The 17,963-nt window shown below is 55.2% G+C and overlaps 1 protein-coding gene across 1 annotated transcript; it reads left to right on the top strand.

The window, feature by feature from the left end:
- Positions 1–10,999: 10,999 nt before the first annotated feature.
- Positions 11,000–11,809, top strand: LOC139682287 (paraneoplastic antigen Ma6E-like). The gene has a single exon (XM_071576470.1). It carries the CDS (start codon positions 11,000–11,002, stop codon positions 11,807–11,809), a length of 810 nt encoding a protein of 269 aa, XP_071432571.1.
- Positions 11,810–17,963: the final 6,154 nt, after the last annotated feature.

Here is a 17,963-nt window from a genome sequence, read left to right as displayed (position 1 = left end):
GAGCATGGGCTGTCACCCGGGGCAAGGCTGAGCTGCTCCAGGTCCCAGCTGACCCAGCAGCCACCGGGCTCGGGCATCCCAGCATGGCACATCCACCCCCTGCTCACTGGGAATGGCCACAGAGCCCTGTTTGCTCTAAAAGAGGGTAGAAATGCAGAACTGATTTGCAGCAGCTCGTGGGGAAGGGGTGGCAGGAGCAGGGCACAGCCCCAGGGGCACTGGGTGCAGTCCTGGGGGCACCAGACACAGCTGGGGGGTACACCAGGCACAGCCCCAGGGGCACGGGGCACAGTCCTGGGGGCACCAGACACAGCTGGGGGGTACACCAGGCACAGCCCCGGGGGCACTGGGTGCAGCTCTGGGGGCACAAGGCACAGCCCCGGGGGCATCGGGCACAGCTTGGGAGTCACTGACACAGCCAGGGGGGGCACTGGGCACAGCTGGGGGGCACCGGGCACAGTCAGGGACACTGGCATAGCCCCGGGGGCACTGGGCACAGCTCTGGGGACACCAACACAGCCGGGGGGCACCAGGCACAGCCCCGAGGGCACCGCCACATTGTGCAATGCCCCCCAGCCCTGCCCACTCTGCAATGCCAAGGCTCAGAGCTCTCCACGCTCAGGTGGGGCCCGCGGGCCAAGGCACAAAGTGCACAAAACAAACGGGCTGCAGTTGCTCATCAACGAGCAGATTCAGACTGAGAGGCATCTCGCATGTAAATGCAATTTACCACTAATTAAATGCACAAAGCAGATTTTTTCAGGCATCCAAGGTTGCTTGTGCAGAGTCTGAACACCCACACGGGCACACACCCAGCACCTCTGCACAACGAGGGCTTTTTCTGCACACAAAGCAGTTCATTTCCATGCACGTGGATCGGGCAGTGCTGCCACTGCCATTCCCTTCGTGCTCCTGCCAAGGACACGAGTGCTCGGGGGTGCAGCTCCCCAGGCCAACAGCAGCTCTCAGGTCTCCCAGTTTCAGCCCCGGGTCCACTTTGGGGCCTCTGTGTGGGACTCACAGCAAGGGAGGAGCTTCAGCCCATTTCCAGCTGTGGTGGAGCTGAGTGAGGCCTTGCTGGGCTCCTGCAGGGTTTGGGCAAACAGTTGGACTGAGGGACAAGACCCACAAGGTCCCATCTCCCAGGAGCAACCTTGAGGTCCAGCACTTGCTCTGGCCTGTCCGCACAGGCACCCAGAGGTGCTTATGCCAATGGCCACAGGAGAAAGTCCTGTGAGGAGAATGTCACCTGCCCTGTGGGGACATGGCACTGGTGCTGCTCCACTGGCCAGGCCAGGGATTGCTCTGCACCAGCTGCTCTGGGTCAGCCCCAGCCCAGTCAGGGTGTGCCACACACCAGTGCAGGTGCTCCAGGGCTGTGCCAGGACTAGAACTCCCTTCCCAACTGGCTTTGAGGCTGCCATGATCTGATACCATCCTGGAGCCACCCCTGCCCAGCACCCTGCCCACAGCTCAAGGGCACAGGAGGGTGAGTCCCTGAGTGTGACCTGCTCCCTGCTCCACCCCACAGCTGCCTAAAGCTAAGCAGGATCATTTGGGAGAGGGAAGCAATGCCCTGTGGGGTGCAGGACAGGGCAGGGTGCTGCCCTTAACGGTGGGGAATGGAAATCATCTGCTAAACTTGCCTGAAACTGCAGTGACTTCACTGAGCAGGAGCAGCTGATGGTGAAACCAGGCTGGCCTCTTCCTAGATCTTGTCCTGGAGTGGTTTCCCAGCAGAGCCCCAGCTGGACAGGCAGGATGGGGTGGGTGACCCAGCAGGATGTGCCAAGAGGCAGCACAGCCCTGGCTGCACGTGCAGCCCTTGAACTCCAGAGCTCCCAGCGATGCTGAGCAGCTGAAGGCCACCCCCTCCCAAAATCCCACTGCTGCTGTCCTGGCAGGGTGAGGATCCCCATTCCTGTGGGGCAGAGTCACCCCTGAGCATGACCCATGTTGGCAAGGTTTAACCTGAGCCTCCTGGCACAGCAGAGACCTGTTTGTGTCATGCAATGAGGGAATGATCAGGCTGTTCATTGAGGCAGTGGGGGAACAAACCCCAAAATGCAGAGCAGTGCTGGGACACCGTGGCAGCAGCTCTGCAGATCCGAGGAGGGCGAGATATTCCACATGACACTGTTGGATGGTGAAAGCAGCATTGGCACTGAGGGTGGAAAGGGCTGAAAGCAGCGAGGCTGCAGGTGCCAGCAGGCACCTCCCTGTGCCCAGTGGTGGGACTGGTCATGCTCTGCCCTGATCACCTCCTCTGCCCCTCAACAGAGCAACAGAGCAGGGGAGGTGGCCCTGGAATAGCCCCCAAATCTCATCAGACTGTCCCTCCCCAGAGCTCACCCCCAGCCCCTTCCTCTGCCATCAGGGCAGCCAAGGAGACATCCCAGCAACTGCAAACCAGCCCCTTCCTGCTACTCCCAGCCCACCCAGACCCCCATTGCCCCATCCCGTGGACCTCCCCTCTGTAACAGCTGCTGCTCCCAGTCCTTCCATTGAGCACAGCTGTGCCCAGGCCACATCCAGCCTGCTCAGCCACCTGGGACACAGGGACAGGGGTGGAAGACAGGGGGATCTCTGAAAGGAGGCTCTGGAGAGGGCAGGGGACTGCTGGAACCATCCACCCTGCATGGGGGTGATGAGGGGCAGGAAGGACATTCCAGGGTTTCCCAGCCACGTTCCAGATCCCAGCCCACCCGAGGGACACACAGGGGACAGCCAGGGGACAGACACCTCTACATTTCACAGCTGCAAATGGCTCGTGTTCCCCCTGCCCCCACCCACCTTGGGGTGTGTTTGTGATACCAAGATGTCGAGCTTGTATCTCCTGCCCATCTCCTGCAGAAACATTCCTGCTTGTTTACTGTTCCTCTCCCATCACAGTCCAGCAGAGCTTTCATTTCCTAGGGACATCTTGCATTCATTAGGGCTTGTTGTTGTTATTGACTTACAGGGCTGCTAATTCTCAAGGTCCAATTTAGCCCTCAAACCCAGTAACATGTGCTGGGGACTTGTTACCTCACTGCCCTCAGCCAGGTGAGCTCAACAGGCACCAAGGGAGCCCCCATTTAGGGACACCTTCTCTGTCACCTCCTGGCAGGGAGCTTTGGGTCCTCCCTGCTGCTGCTCAGGACCTTCAGCCCTGAAGGGCACCTGCACCCCTGGCTCTGCAGGGACACCCCTGCCAGAGCAGCCCAAACATTTGCCCTCTGCAAATGGGAGCAGTAAGTCCATGGAAAGGAGCTGCGGTGCCTGGGCAGGTGCTGTGGGGTGAGAGGGGGACACCTGGTCCCACACGTGGCTGCAGACACAGGACACACAGGCAGCCCCCAACCGAAGCAGAGTGTGACCCCCTGGGTGGGTGGAGGATGAGCTCCCAGCACGGACCCACCTCGAGACAGAAACAGAGACAGAGACACAGACAGAGACAGCACCACAGGCGCGTCTCGGGAGGCAATTCAAGTGGTTTGAGAAGTTGCCTCAGCCACGGCTGAGCTGCACCAACAACCACAGATGGGCTCCTTGTCTGGGCCCAGCATTAGGGAAAACAGGTTTGCTTAACTCCCCATCTGGGGTATTTCTCCCTCTCTGTGGTCCCTGGGCAGAGGCAGCTCCGGAGCCGCCCCGAGCAGCCCCACTGACTATATATAGTGAGCCCCAGTGTTCACTCGAGCCCTGGGGGGCTCTGACTCACCCACAGAGGTGGATTAAAGTCGGGTGGCTGAAGCAATTGCAGCCCCACCCGGCCGGGAACTGCAGCCCCCACAGCGGCGAGGGCTGAACCGCAGGGAAGCAACGCCCGAACCGCAGCTGGGCATGAAAGGGAGCCGGGAGTGTGGGGAGCCAGCCCCGAGCCGCGGGCACCGCGGGCACCACGGGCTGCCCGCCGCGATGGCTGCTGATTGGGGGACTGGGGGACTGGGGTGGCTGGGATGGCTGGTGACTGGGGTGACTGGGATGGCTGGGATGGCTGGTGACTGGGGTGACTGGGATGGCTGGGATGGCTGGTGACTGGGGTGACTGGGATGGCTGGGGTGGCTGGTGACTGGGGTGACTGGGGTGGCTGAGATGGCTGTGATGGCTGGTGACTGGGATGGCTGAGATGGCTGGTGACTGGGGTGACTGGGATGGCTGGGGTGACTGGGGTGACTGGGATGGCTGGGGTGACTGGGGTGACTGGGATGGCTGAGATGGCTGAGATGGCTGGGATGGCTGGTGACTGGGGTGACTGGGGTGATTGGGATGGCTGGGATGGCTGGTGACTGGTGTGACTGGGGTGACTGGGATGGCTGGGATGGCTGGTGACTGGGGTGACTGGCACAGCAGGAGCAGCCCCAGGGAGCAGGAGCAGGAGAGGCCGGTGGGGATGTGGTGGGTGCACCTGCACAAGGGCTGCTCCTGGAGGTGACCTCTTTGCTGGTGCTGCAGTGCTGAGGTCCTTCTAGAAATCACACTCCTCGAGTGCTTTGGGAAAGGCAAGAGCTGCTCTAAGAGCTCATTACCAGGACCAAATCCCAGGAAACCCAGCCTTGGGCTCCTCTAAAAAACTGACTCTCAGGTCATGGCTGAGAGGGACTGGAATTCATTACCATGTATTTAAAAAATGCAGATGAAGAGGAGCTCGGGAAGGACAGAGGCACCTTCACTACAGGCTGAAGGCAACCTGCAATTAAAGGGTTCAGCTAATTCTTCCCAGGTTTGGGTCATCACTTCACTGCTCCCCAGAGCACTTTGACCTCAGAACTGCCAGTCCTGGTCACTGCTCCTGTGGCTGCTGAGCCAGGGAGCACCTGCTGATCAACACCAGGGTGGGACAAGTCACCAGTGATGACCTTAAAGAGTGGGATGCAACAGGTTGAATAACCAAAAAGGTCCCTTTGGGCATTAAAAATCTACATCTCACCGTTGGAAAAGCAATCCCAAAGGTCTTCAGTCAGGAATACACATCTCCAAAGCAGCAGAGGCTGAGCTGTTCATGGAGCCATGTGGGTCTTCAGAGGTCCAGGAGAAATGGGAGAGGGTCTTCCCAACAAATATCCATCCCCTGGGAAAGCTGAACAGTCCCAAATTGTTTTAAAGGCCTTAAAACAGCAGCTGAAAAACCTCAGCAGATCATTTCCTATGGACTTATTTGGGAGTGTATTTATTTTATATCTCATGAAAAAAATTCCAGGATGTAAGTGAGAAGCCAAGAAAGAAAAAAAAAAGAGGGGAGGGGGAAAGAAAGAAAACAAATTTGAACTAGGACTGTTTTACATGCAGTATTAAATCTCCAGCACACAATGAATCATGTAGTCCTGGGTCTAACAAGGAGGACTCCAGAAAGTCTGTAGCATGAAGGAGTCACTGGAGACTCCAGAAATATGGAAAGCTTGGTCCAAAGTGCATAAAAGAAGGTTTTTTTAGTAAAGGGGAAAGAAAAGAAAAAATCCTCTGAAATTACAGTCCTACAACAGCTTCATTTGTACAATCCTTCTCGTGGCCAGGAGCTGATCTGAGTGCTCCCCAAGACTAGAAACAGATGACAAAATGCAACAAAAGGAATATGTGGGAGGTTCTGTTGCAGGTCCCAGGCCTGTTTTTGGGGACAGGGCACTCACGGCTGGGCTGAGCACACAAACCCCAGAGAGCCAGGGCTGGAGCCCAGGGAGTCACCAAACCTGTTCCCTGCCCAGGGCAGCTGCTCTTGGCACAGCCCAACGAGTCTGAGCTCTTTGGCACGTCCCTCACCCCCTCTGGGGGCACTTCCACAGCAGCTGCAGAGTTTTCCTGACATCCAACCTGGGTCTGCACCTTTGGCTTCCTCTCCCTGGAGAGCAGTTCCCTTCCTGGAGATCCTTGCCTTGTTTCTCTAGATGATGCTCCCTTTCCTTTCATTCATCCTGCTCCAGGGTCCCAATCCCTCCTCTCTTCTATGGAATACTGAGCTCATATCCCCCAGGAATGGCCCTGGAGGGCACCTCAGTGTCCACTGCTGGGCACATTCCAAGAGAGGCCTGACAGACTCTCCACAAGTGAAACATCCCCCAGTATCTCTGTTCTCTCTGCAGTGACACAAAGCCGGGGGATCTGCAGGAATTGGGAGAGCCAGCACAGGGAGCTGGGTGGAGCCCGGTCCGAGCCGGGGATGCTGCAGCAGAGGCACCACATCCCGGGGCTGCTCCGGGCCGGTCCCTGAGCCGAGCCCGACCTCCAGAGGCAGGAGGGATCATGACAGCCCCGCGCTGCTCCCCCGCAGCACCTTTTCCTCTTCCTCCTCCTTTTCCACCTGGAGAACAGTCCCGAACCGTGCCAGCAGAATAGGGCCCTTTCCCCACCAAACTGTCCCAGTGGCACCAGAGCTGCAGGTACTGCGGGAGCTGGAACTGCCTCCCAGGAACCAGCACAGGAGCTCCTGGGCTTGTTTCTCCTCTCCTTCTTCCTGTGAATCTCCTCTTCCCCTCCCTTGTTCCAGAAACGAAGAGGTTATAAGAGACATGGATGCTACAGAAAGGGAAGATTCACAGTGACCGAAGCTGTTGGTCTAACAGGGCTTTCTATGCCCTGAGGAGCTCTTTTTGGACACAGAAGATGGAGCTTCAGGGCCAGGAGCAGACACAGGAGTCCTGATTGCCCAAAATCCATGTCATCTGCTCAGACAGGTGGCAACAGGCAAGGACTGTTCACACCTGTGCACTAACACAGTGCCTGGAAAGGCAGCAAACCCTGTGGATTTGGTTTTCAGCACAAAAAGGAAAATCTCTCCTCAGTGCAGCTGATGCTGAGGCTCCTTTCCCAAGAAAACCTGAGCGAGCAAAGTGAAGAGCCAAGTCCCCCCCAGGGCAGCGGCAGCTCCGGAGCCTCCGCCTGCCTGAGGTTTGCACCAGCAGCTGCTGCTGTGGATTCCTAGACACAGAATCTGCCTCCTCAAAGCCTGGGGTTTGTCTGGGTGCTGGTGCCAAATTCCCGACTCTGCAGCGTTCCAGGGATGGGCTTTGCCCTCCGCACACGGAGCAGCTCCTGCTCCCCAGACGTGGCATGTGAGCCCAAGGGGGAAGTGCCCACAGAGGGGCAGCTTGGGCTGGTGGTGCCACTGGGACCCAGAGCAAGGAAATCAAAGAAGGGTTAGTCAGAGCCTGGGGGAGAGTGAGCAAAGCCAGTCTCACTGTCAGGAGTGAGCAAATGGTCTGCAGGCCTGAGACCTTCACTTGAGGACATTGGCCAGACGTGACAGGAGCTGCTCCTGTCCCTCCCCACCCCACTGCTCTCCCTCTGGCCCAGCCCTGGGGTCTCACCAAGTTCCAGCACTGGTAGTTCCCCCTCAGCTGCCCAGCCAAAGCTGTTCCACTGAGATGCAACAACCACCTCTGAAGGCTTTGGAGCAGCTGCATCCACAGCACAAGAGCCAGAGTTCCAAGGGACAGCTTTGCTCTCTCCCAGTGTCACTGCAGGTGGGAAGGGCAGGAACAAGCAGGGGGACAACAGACCCTCTGGCATGGACACTCAGGACCTTCTCTGAGTGTTGTGCCACAGTGCACCAGCCCTGTCATGTGGGTCTCTGGACTTCTTGCCCTGCACACCCATCACTTCTTCCTGGCCAGGGCAGAGGTGCTGGACTAGTGCTGGCTGTGCAGACACGAGGAAAAGGCTCCCCTGAGCAGCCTGGCAGCCAGTTTGCTGCACCAGAACCTTCTGCAGAGCCAAGTGTTTATTCCCAAGTGAACTCTGTACAGAGTCGCTCCCCAGGCTGGGCAGAGAGCAGCATCACAGCAAGGCTGTAAATAAAATTAGGAGTCCAACACTGATTCCAGTTTGCCCACTAACAACGTTCCCATTCACTCAAGGAAACATTCCCAGGAATTGCTTCTATTTGCTGTTTGGCAATTCAGGCTGTGTTTTTCCCCTCTGTTGAACCAACACTCCTGATAAAGCAGGAGCCTTCCGGCTACTCCCTCAGTGCAAAGACACAAAGAGCCCTCCCCGTTCAGTGCCTGTTCCAGCCAGACAGTGTGGCCAGTCCTGGGGAGTCTGGACTCCTGGAGTCCTTCCTGGCCTTTCTGCAAAGGGGGGCTCTGACTTGTGTTCCCACTGCCCTGAAGCAGCATCAGCTGCCCATGGAGGTGATGAGATCAATCAGTCCTTGGAGGCAGTGGAACCACAGGACAGCACTGAGCGGGGTGGTGTCACCCACACACAGCACCCAAAGCAGCCTCAGCCCCTGGGCCAGGTCAGAGCTGGGGATCTGTGCCCCAGACAGGCACTGGGTGGGTGCCAGAGGGCACCTGGAGGCACCAGGAGCCATAACCCGGAGGGACCCCCAACGACGCTGTGCAGCTCAGCTATTCCTGGGGCCCGTCACGACTTGCCTGGGTTTCAAGGCCTCTCTTATCTTGAGCTCAGGCTCATTGTGCAATTCCCCAGTGCAGAGGCACAGCCAGGATTTATGGCTGCTGTAGTTCCCCTTTCATCCCCAGCTGGGAGCGCTGGCGGAGGATGAAAGTGCTGCTGGGGAGGGATGGCAGAGAGCACTTCAAAGGCTGCCATGCCCTGAGTCCTGTTGGGATCCTCAACTCAGGAGCTTCTGTACAACCACCCAGCACTTCCAGGAGCTTCTGTACAACCATCCAACACTTCCAGGAGCCTTTCTCTCCTTCCTTCAGCACAGGACAAACCATTGGGACCCCCAGTGCAGCACCTGCAGCTCAGCTCTCCAGGCCCACAGGCAGGACCTGCCCTCAGGAGCCCCCAGTAGTCTCTCCCCTGTCCAAATACTTCACTCCCAAAGCAAATGCAATGCCAGCTGCCTCAGACCATTGCAGTGGCCAGTACAAATCCAGTCTGGAGCAGAAAGTTCCCTGGGAAAGCTGAGGAAGTTCTGCAGCAAAGAGTAACTGGCCGTAGGGGAAGTCTGGGCCGGAGGGAAGGCAGGAGGAGCCTGGGAAGGGATTTGGACACCAATCTCTGGATCATGTCACCCTGTGGGCAAGTCACACTGTGAGAAAGTTTGCTCCTGTGCATCCTGCAGTGCCCACTGGCACAAAAGGATCTCAGACTGAGCTGGTCTGTCACACTGTGGTGCCTGGAGGGACCCAGGGACAATCCCACCCTGTGAGCTGCCTGCAAGTGTGCAGAGTTTCCCTCCTCAAGGAATCTGGTAGACAATAATTCACCCAAAGGAATTTTATTTCACACTCCTTGTGTGCTGATTCTGGCTCCAAGTGCACTAAAAGTTCAGAAATTAAAGTTCCTTGAAGAAATCTCACACTGAACCTTCAAACCCACCAAGCCTGCAGTGGGTTTGCTCCCTGTGCTTCCTGGGCAAGTGGGTGCAGCAAGAGAAGAGCCAACCACTGCCCTAAAAACCAGCCAAACACAGACTGCAGGAGCTCCCAGTGCCTGTAAGAAATACTGCCTAAGGAAATGAAAGCTCAGAAGTAGCTGAAGCAGCACATGCCTGCCCACACCTTAACCCCCCATACAAGCAGGAGCTGCAGGAACTCCCAACATTTTCCTACCCTCTGTCACAGGTGATGCCACATACCAGGCAAAGAGCAGTTTGGGTTGTCCAAGTGCCCTGAATGACAGAAAGAACAGTTTTGTTCAGTTGTGTTTCAAACAGATCCAGAGCAGGAGCCCATGGATACAGATCTACCCACCCAGACTAACTGAAAAACTCAGCTACAAGCCCCAGAATGGGCTGAGCATTCACACAGCTCTGAGACACTGATGAACTTCATTCCCAGCAGCCACCAAAGCTGATAAACTGGAGTCACTGTGCCCAGTTTCCTTCAGGGCACCTGCCCTTGTCCTCAAGCAGCCCCTCAGCCCCCTGTTCACCTCCAGAGCTCCTGAGCTGCAGCACTGCTGGGACTTGCCTGGAGCCACATCTGTGTGTTCAGTTCTGCTGCCAGAGCAGGTTCACTGGCCAAGCTCTGCCCCCCAAAGAGTCTTCATTTAGGTCTCAGTGGAAGATGATTCCCTGTGATACTTCCAAGTTTCCTTGGTGGTAGCCAGAGATGGAAAATACTACCAAAATCTTTCAAAGGAAATCATTCCTTTGAATTTCTGAAATTAATTGAAATTTGAACAAAACAAAAAAAAAAAAAGAAAAGGGGAATAATTTGCCCTACATTTTGGTTTATTCTACATTTTCCCTACAAATGGAAACAGTTTGCCTCACACAGACAAGAATTCAAGGCCTGTAGAGTCAACTCCAGGGAACTACTGTCCAGGTCATCCTTCCTCCTCTTCAGACTATTCCCAGCAAGAATTGCACCCCAAAAACAACCTCCAACAACTGTGCAGCTCCAGAGCAGCAGCACAACGTGGCTGTTCACAGGGCCCAGCTCTGCTGCTCTGTGTGTAAAAGCAGCAAAGTCTCTAATGGGGCTCAAGCCTCAGGCAGGGAATTGTTCAGGGAGACAAGCAGGGTCTTTTTCCAGCATCCCACACCAACTGCAGGAGCATCCCCGGGCTCTTTCTCCTGGGAGAGCAGGACAGAGCAGCTGGGGGAGGCAGCTGGGGCTGCAGCTGTGCTCCACAGCTGGATAAAGGCAGCACACAGCACAGGCTGCAGCAGGGGATGGAACCACGGGAGAGACAGGAGGAGAAGCTGCCAAGGACGGGAGATCCAGCTGGGAATGTGGAGCTGAGACTGCCCAGTCTGAATGGGGCTGGAGTCACAGAATCACAGAATGGGCTGAGCTGGGAGGGACCCACAAGGACCATCCAGTCCAACTCTTAACCCTGCCCAGGACACCCCCAGAGTCACAGCCTGTGCCTCAGTGTTGGCCAAACCCTGCTGAGCTCTGGCAGGTTCAGTGCTGTGACCACTGCCCTGGGAGGTCCCTGTTCCCTCTGCAAACCTGAGTGCTGTTACTCTCAGGGTCTTTTCTTCTACCTGCTTCTGGCCAAGCAATGCCACTTGGGTGCCCCCCAGTCAGTGCCCTGTTCCCAGTGGGGAGGCCTGGCACAGGAGGCTGGGGAGGCACAGGAGGCACGGGAGGCTGGGATGGCTCGGGAGGCACAGGAGGCTGGGGAGGCACAGGAGGCTGGGATGGCTCGGGAGGCACAGGAGGCTCGGGAGGCACAGGAGGCTCGGGAGGCACAGGAGGCTCGGGAGGCTGGGGAGGCTCGGGAGGCTGGGGAGGCACAGGAGGCTGGGGAGGCACAGGAGGCTGGGGAGGCACAGGAGGCTGGGGAGGCACAGGAGGCTGGGGAGGCACAGGAGGCTGGGGAGGCACAGGAGGCTGGGGAGGCACGGGAGGCACGGGAGGCTCGGGAGGCACAGGAGGCACAGGAGGCACAGGAGGCACAGGAGGCTGGGATGGCTCGGGAGGCACAGGAGGCTCGGGAGGCTGGGGAGGCACAGGAGGCTGGGGAGGCACAGGAGGCTGGGGAGGCACAGGAGGCACGGGAGGCTCGGGAGGCTCGGGAGGCACAGGAGGCACAGGAGGCACAGGAGGCTGGGATGGCTCGGGAGGCACAGGAGGCTCGGGAGGCACAGGAGGCTCGGGAGGCACAGGAGGCTCGGGAGGCACAGGAGGCTCGGGAGGCACAGGAGGCTGGGGAGGCTGGGATGGCTCGGGAGGCACAGGAGGCTCGGGAGGCTGGGATGGCTCGGGAGGCTGGGATGGCTCGGGAGGCACGGCAGGCTGGGGAGGCACAGGAGGCTCGGGAGGCAGAGCAGATCAAAGAGCCCCGTGCTCGGCCGGGCAGGCGCCGAGCGGAGCTGCCCAAGCTCCCTCCTGGCACATTATCAAACCTGCTGCCTTTAAGTGTTTTACTGCTCACAGAAGCTTCTCACAATCAGCTTTTTTAATCATACATCATTTAAAATGCTGCCATGTTCTACACCCAGGGCTCAGCCCCGCCAGTGATTCCTCCTCGACGTGTGGACAGAGAAGGGTATTTTAACCAGCGCTGCCCTCAGGCTCATTAAGAGGAGCCACTATCACTTCAATCAGACTCCTTAAAATAAGAATTCCATGTGCACACTGACAAAGTCATTCTCCTGGGTCCTGCCAAGCCCTTTGCCGTGGGCAAAGCAGTTGAGACGTCCCTCAGCATCAACTTTGTTTGTTTATTTATCAAGTTCACATGTTTGATCTTTGTTTAGCAACTGTTTTCATCTCGCTGTCCATGGTAAGAACACAGCAGTTCTTCTCTTGAGTCAAAGAATCATGAGGTCTCTTTTTCCAGCTCTGGAAACCCTCCAGCATCAGCTTTGAGAGCTCATCCCACATTCAGCCAGGCCAAGTGCCAGAGCTGCTCAGCCCCACTCTGGGCATTTCTCAGTTCCAGGCCAGGCTCTGGATGTCACTTCACTTAAGACTTTTCAGAATTTACCTCACAACACTTGACCAGTTTCCCTTCCCCACCTCTGGTTCATTTTGAGCACAGCCATCATGACCCCAAGTTGCTCAACCACCACAACTTTGGGAAGTCTTGGAAAAATACTAACCCAGCCTAAAACACTTTGTTATTGCCAGAGCTGCTGCATTTGATTTCACTGGAGTTTAACCTGGTTTTATTCTCACCACTCTGCCTACGACCTTCAGAAGACCCCCCCAAGCACCTGGGAGGGAACCACTCACCAGTTCCAGGGAATCTTCCTTTTGCAGAGTGGATCCAGTGAAGCAAAGGCCCCAGGCAGGCAGCAGCTCCTAAATGCTTGTGATTAAACAGTCAGTTACTCCTCATGGACCATTCACCCTGTTAACACAATCCCCTGAATTGTAAGCCCATCAAAGACTCTCCTTGGCATCCTGTGATCCACTGAGAAGAGTTTGGGAACCACTACAGTTAAACATGTTCTTGATCAGTGACTCACTGCATCCACCCTTTCTCCTGAAGACTTTCAGAGACAGCAAAACCATTCAGACATTCAGCTCATACTCAGCTTTCATTGTGTCCAAGAGCCCTCAGGCAACCACCCTGAATGAGTTCCTGTTCCGTCCCACTGATCACAAAGGTTTGTCCAGGTTTCTTCTTCCTTTCATAAAAATCTCCACTACCATCTGACAAATTGGTGCATTGCTGTGCCAGGAAGTGCCACATCAGCAGCCACACAGAACTCTTTGGCACTGGGCTCCACAGCCTCCCCTGGAGCCAAAATCCAGCTGGTTCTTTGTTAGATGTCCAGGAGGAACCTTAGTCAGTCACCTGGGGAGTCAGAAAAACAGAATCTAGCCAGAAATTCAGAGATCATTAACCAATCAAAAGCAGCTCTTGCAGCAAATCCTGATTATACACAATACAACTTATCCCAAGACTCCTGACTCTGCCATGTCTGACAAACATCCTCCTCCCAGCTCAGCACTATCCCCTGCCCACATCCCCCTCTGTCCACCCTGTCACCTCTCATGGACCTGTGAGACCAAACTCAGGCAGGGCAACTGCAAACCCCACTGCACAAGCACCTCTGAGCTCAAACCTGAGTCAGGAAAAGCTTGGAGTCGTGGTTTGGGCTGGAAGGGACCTTCAGGATCAGCCAGTCCCAGGGACACCCAGGGATAAGGGATATAATCCTACTGGATTGAACTGCTGGATTTGCTGCTCCCACTGCAGTGTGTTGTTCCCCTCCTGCACAAACTCAGACAGGTGATCCAGCCCACATCACAGGCTCCAGGAATGTCTGCTGGATTCCACAGGTTTCCTTTCAGAAACAAGAATCAGAGCCCAGCTACACCCCAGCCAGGCATCAGACAGACAAGAGAGCGACGTGGTAATGGCTGGGAAGTTTGGGAGGAAACCTCCAGCAGCGGCTGGTGGTCTCTGCCTGCAGACCCAGGGCCTGACACCCCCAGCTAAACCAAGGCTTAAAACCCCTGGGGTTTGCCAGGGCTGGTTGAGGCACATTTGAAAGCAAAAGACAGTCAAGAAACATGTCTGAAACTCAGAATAAACCCACAAATTCTGTAGATGGGATCAATTCAGTCTCAACTCACACAATGGCCATTTAATGGGTTATCTGGGTGGAAACAAGTTGAACCAAACATGAGAATTTTGATGTCTTTTTGATCAAGTTCCACAGTTTAACTCTGCAAACTTGTATTCCATAGAACAGGCTACCAGAATTTGTTCTGAAGAGTTTCCACTTAAATCTGAATAAAGTGGCACTTCCCATAATTTCCTTAGGACCCATCACCTCTCAACTCATTCTAAATTTTAAGGAAGTTCTAACTTTAAGGGACACAACAGCAAGTAATAATGCCAGAAATAACACCAGCACTGAAAACACAACAAACCTGAGGGCCAAAAATGGGGGTTATAATTCCTACAAAGTTGTGTTTGTAGCTGAGCACCACGTTGCAGTCACAGATTACACGTGAAGTCTTCAGAAATAAGAGAAAGATCTGCTTGGTAGTGAAAATATAATTTTATTTAACAATAGCTGCCAGCAGTATACTGGTATATCTGTAAGAGATGTTCCAGAGAGTGAAAGACATAAGCAAACTACAATAAACTGCATCAACTCTTCAAGTATTTCTGCAAACGACGCTGCAATCCTTGATGTGCTGCCTCAGGAGTCCCACCATCCCAACTCTGCTCCCACCTCCTCCACAAGCAAACTGTAAGAGCTGGTGGCACAGGCTCTGAGGCAGATGAAATACTTTGCACTGGGGATAAAGCCTTCTCCTGGCAGCATTAACTGGCTGTGTTCAGGTAGCTGTGAGTGGCAAAGAGCACCACAAAGCCGCCCGTGCTGCGCCGAGATTGGCATCGCTGGTTTGGCTCCAGCACCTTCCACTTATTCATGTCTCTGCTCCTTTGATACCAAATGCTAATTTGCTACTTTAGCATAAAAATTTGATTACATCTCTCTTCTTATCGTGGAACTCCAAGCAGCTCCCAATCAGTTCAGACATGCCCACTGTGGAGAAAACCAGCAACTTTATGGGAAAATGCAAATGTGTAAAAGCTCCAAGGCTGGGCCTGTGTGTGGGACACCCACAGGGAGCAGTGGGGAGAGGGGCACGGGGGGGGCATGGGGGGGGGCACGGGGGGGGGACACGGGGGGGGGACGGGGGGGGGGCACAAGGGGGCACGGGGGGGAAACGGGGAGGGGCACGGGGGGGGAGCACGGGGAGGGGCACAGGGAGGGGGCACGGGGGGGAAACGGGGAGGGGGGCACGGGGAGGGGGGCACGGGGAGGGGGGGCACGGGGCGGGGGGGCACAGGGCGGGGGGGCACAGGGCGGGGGGGCACAGGGAGGGGGGGCACAGGGAGGGGGGGGCACAGGGAGGGGGGGGCACAGGGAGGGGGGGCACAGGGAGGGGGGGCACAGGGAGGGGGGGGCACAGGGAGGGGGGGGCACAGGGAGGGGGGGGCATGGAGGGGGGGGCATGGAGGGGGGGGGCACGGAGGGGGGGGGCACGGAGGGGGGGGGCACGGAGGGGGGGGGCACGGAGGGGGGGGGCACGGAAGGGGGGGCACGGGGGGGCTCTGGAGTGCAGGGAAGGGCCCCACAAGTCCACACGTCTCTTGTTCACCAGGCAGCTCTTCCACAGAAGGGATCTCTTCCAGAAGGAAAGTTTTGTGAAGGGAAAAAACCCTAACCATGCATACACTGCATAATCTGCTCTCCCACACAACAGCAGGGTGCAGATGACGGATTTTCCCTTTATGCTCAGGAAATACACAAGTCACCTGTTTTAATGCGAATTTAAGCATATTTCAGCTTGAGAATAAAGTAAGTTATTCAGCATGCTAATACATGCAACCAACTTGCAAACTGGAATGCCAACTTGAAAGGGTAACTGCTGTTTTTAAACTGTAGAAGGGGCTTGAAGCAGCTCTTTAAATTTAAACAGGGGGTAGATTAATTGCTGTTTGATGAAATTAAAAATGCATTTAAAGATCAGATTGTAAACAAGTTGACAGAAGTCAAGAATTTACATAGTTATGAAAGGGCTTTTTTAATTACTGTGGAGCTGGTGATTGGGGCCAGATGAAAGTGCTGAGCCCACAGCAGACGCTGAGCTGGCCCCAGTGCTCTGCAGGGATCACCTGGGCAGGTGGGAGCTGCTCCTCCCCACGGCATTCCTGCTCCCTCCAGAGCCAGGAGGGGCCGGGCAGCTCCACAGCAAGGCCTGCAGACACAGCCTGACAGACAGAGCCTGACAGACACAGCCTGACAGCCAGCCAGGGCTCTGACACAGCCTGACAGCCAGCCAGGGCTCTGACACAGCCTGACAGACAGAGCCTGACAGACAGAGCCTGACAGACAGAGCCTGACAGACAGAGCCTGACAGACAGAGCCTGACAGCCAGCCAGGGCTCTGACACAGCCTGACAGACACAGCCTGACAGACACAGCCAGGGCTCTGACACAGCCTGACAGACACAGCCTGACAGACACAGCCTGACAGACACAGCCTGACAGACACAGCCTGACAGACACAGCCTGACAGACAGACAGGGCTCTGACAGAGCCTGACAGACACAGCCTGACAGACACAGCCAGGGCTCTGACACAGCCTGACAGACACAGCCAGGGCTCTGACACAGCCTGACAGACACAGCCAGGGCTCTGACACAGCCTGACAGACACAGCCTGACAGACACAGCCTGACAGACACAGCCTGACAGACACAGCCTGACAGACACAGCCTGACAGACACAGCCTGACAGACACAGCCTGACAGACACAGCCTGACAGACACAGCCTGACAGACAGACAGGGCTCTGACAGAGCCTGACAGACACAGCCTGACAGACACAGCCTGACAGACACAGCCTGACAGACACAGCCTGACAGACAGACAGGGCTGTCCCACAGGACAGTCCCCACATCACAGCCAGGTCCCCACCAGCACTGCCCCTCCAAGGGAGGGCTGGGCCTTCCCCCCTTGCTGAGACAAGAACTGCATCAGGTACAGCAAGAGCCTGAGCTTGGCTTACAGGCTCTGACACAATCATTGAATGCTGAGGAGAATGAGCTACAATGGTTTGGAGATTGCCTAAAAAGCAGAGAGAATACATTACCTCTAAAGGACCATGAGAACCCAAACCCAAGAGTCCCAGGCTCACCCCAGGGATCTGCTCCTCAAGGACTCCCACAGCCCCCACTCCTAAAACCTGGGACACTTCCAGGGGCCCTCTGATCTACTTTTTAGAGAGTTGAGAACTCAAAGACATGCCCACAATCACGTTGCTTCCTACATTTCTGTTTGTAAAGGTGAACAATATGATGGCAAAGAGCACCAAACCAGTGAGGACGGAGGGATTTTTACTCTATAAGTCACTAAAAATATTGTTACCTAAATAAAAAAGTCCTTCCTTTTTTCTATGTCACGTTGGAGCAAAGACTGAGCCCCTGCAGAGGATTATTATGGCTGAGCAACTTTATTCAGGAGGAGAACGTGACATTAGAATACAGTAATTATTAAAAGGCTACAGTTAAGGTTTTCCTAACCAGGTCACTCTGCAGAATTTTCCTTCTGTGCCTAAACAGCTCTGTAATAAATCAGAACAGGGACCAAGTGTATCTAAAACAGTTGCCTTTGAAAGACAAGTAAGAGGATTTCTAACTGCCTTTGTATTGGAATTCTAGCTCTAGGAAGGCAAGACAAGGCACCACAAGCCATGTATACAAATATGGATCTGCTCCTCTACCTCTTCTATGTCAAACTAACTCCATGGGTATATAAAGTAGCAAAAGCAGGATGCTTATAAAAATCAGGCTGGTTTTCAGAAAGCCAGTGCTTACCAAAAAATTAGTGTATAAAAGTGTTTCTGTGAGCATTTCCACGTTATTGCAGAATGTTAAATACTCCAAGAACAACCTACCAGGAATAGCACTTTCCAGCTTCTAAAATCAGTTAAATACAAAAGTATCTTTACAGAAAAATAGGCATATAATTCTAGCATTCTTTGGAGTTGTTTGTGATGGTCTTTAAAAAATAACCCAGCAGTTCACTTCATGCCTCTATAACATTAAACACAGAAACTATTCCCTGGTTTAGAAATATT

Source organism: Pithys albifrons, chromosome 24, assembly GCF_047495875.1.
Source record: "Pithys albifrons albifrons isolate INPA30051 chromosome 24, PitAlb_v1, whole genome shotgun sequence".
Taxonomy (NCBI): domain Eukaryota; kingdom Metazoa; phylum Chordata; class Aves; order Passeriformes; family Thamnophilidae; genus Pithys; species Pithys albifrons.
Note: the sequence above shows the minus strand (reverse complement) of the source record. Positions and strands in the feature narration are given on the sequence as shown.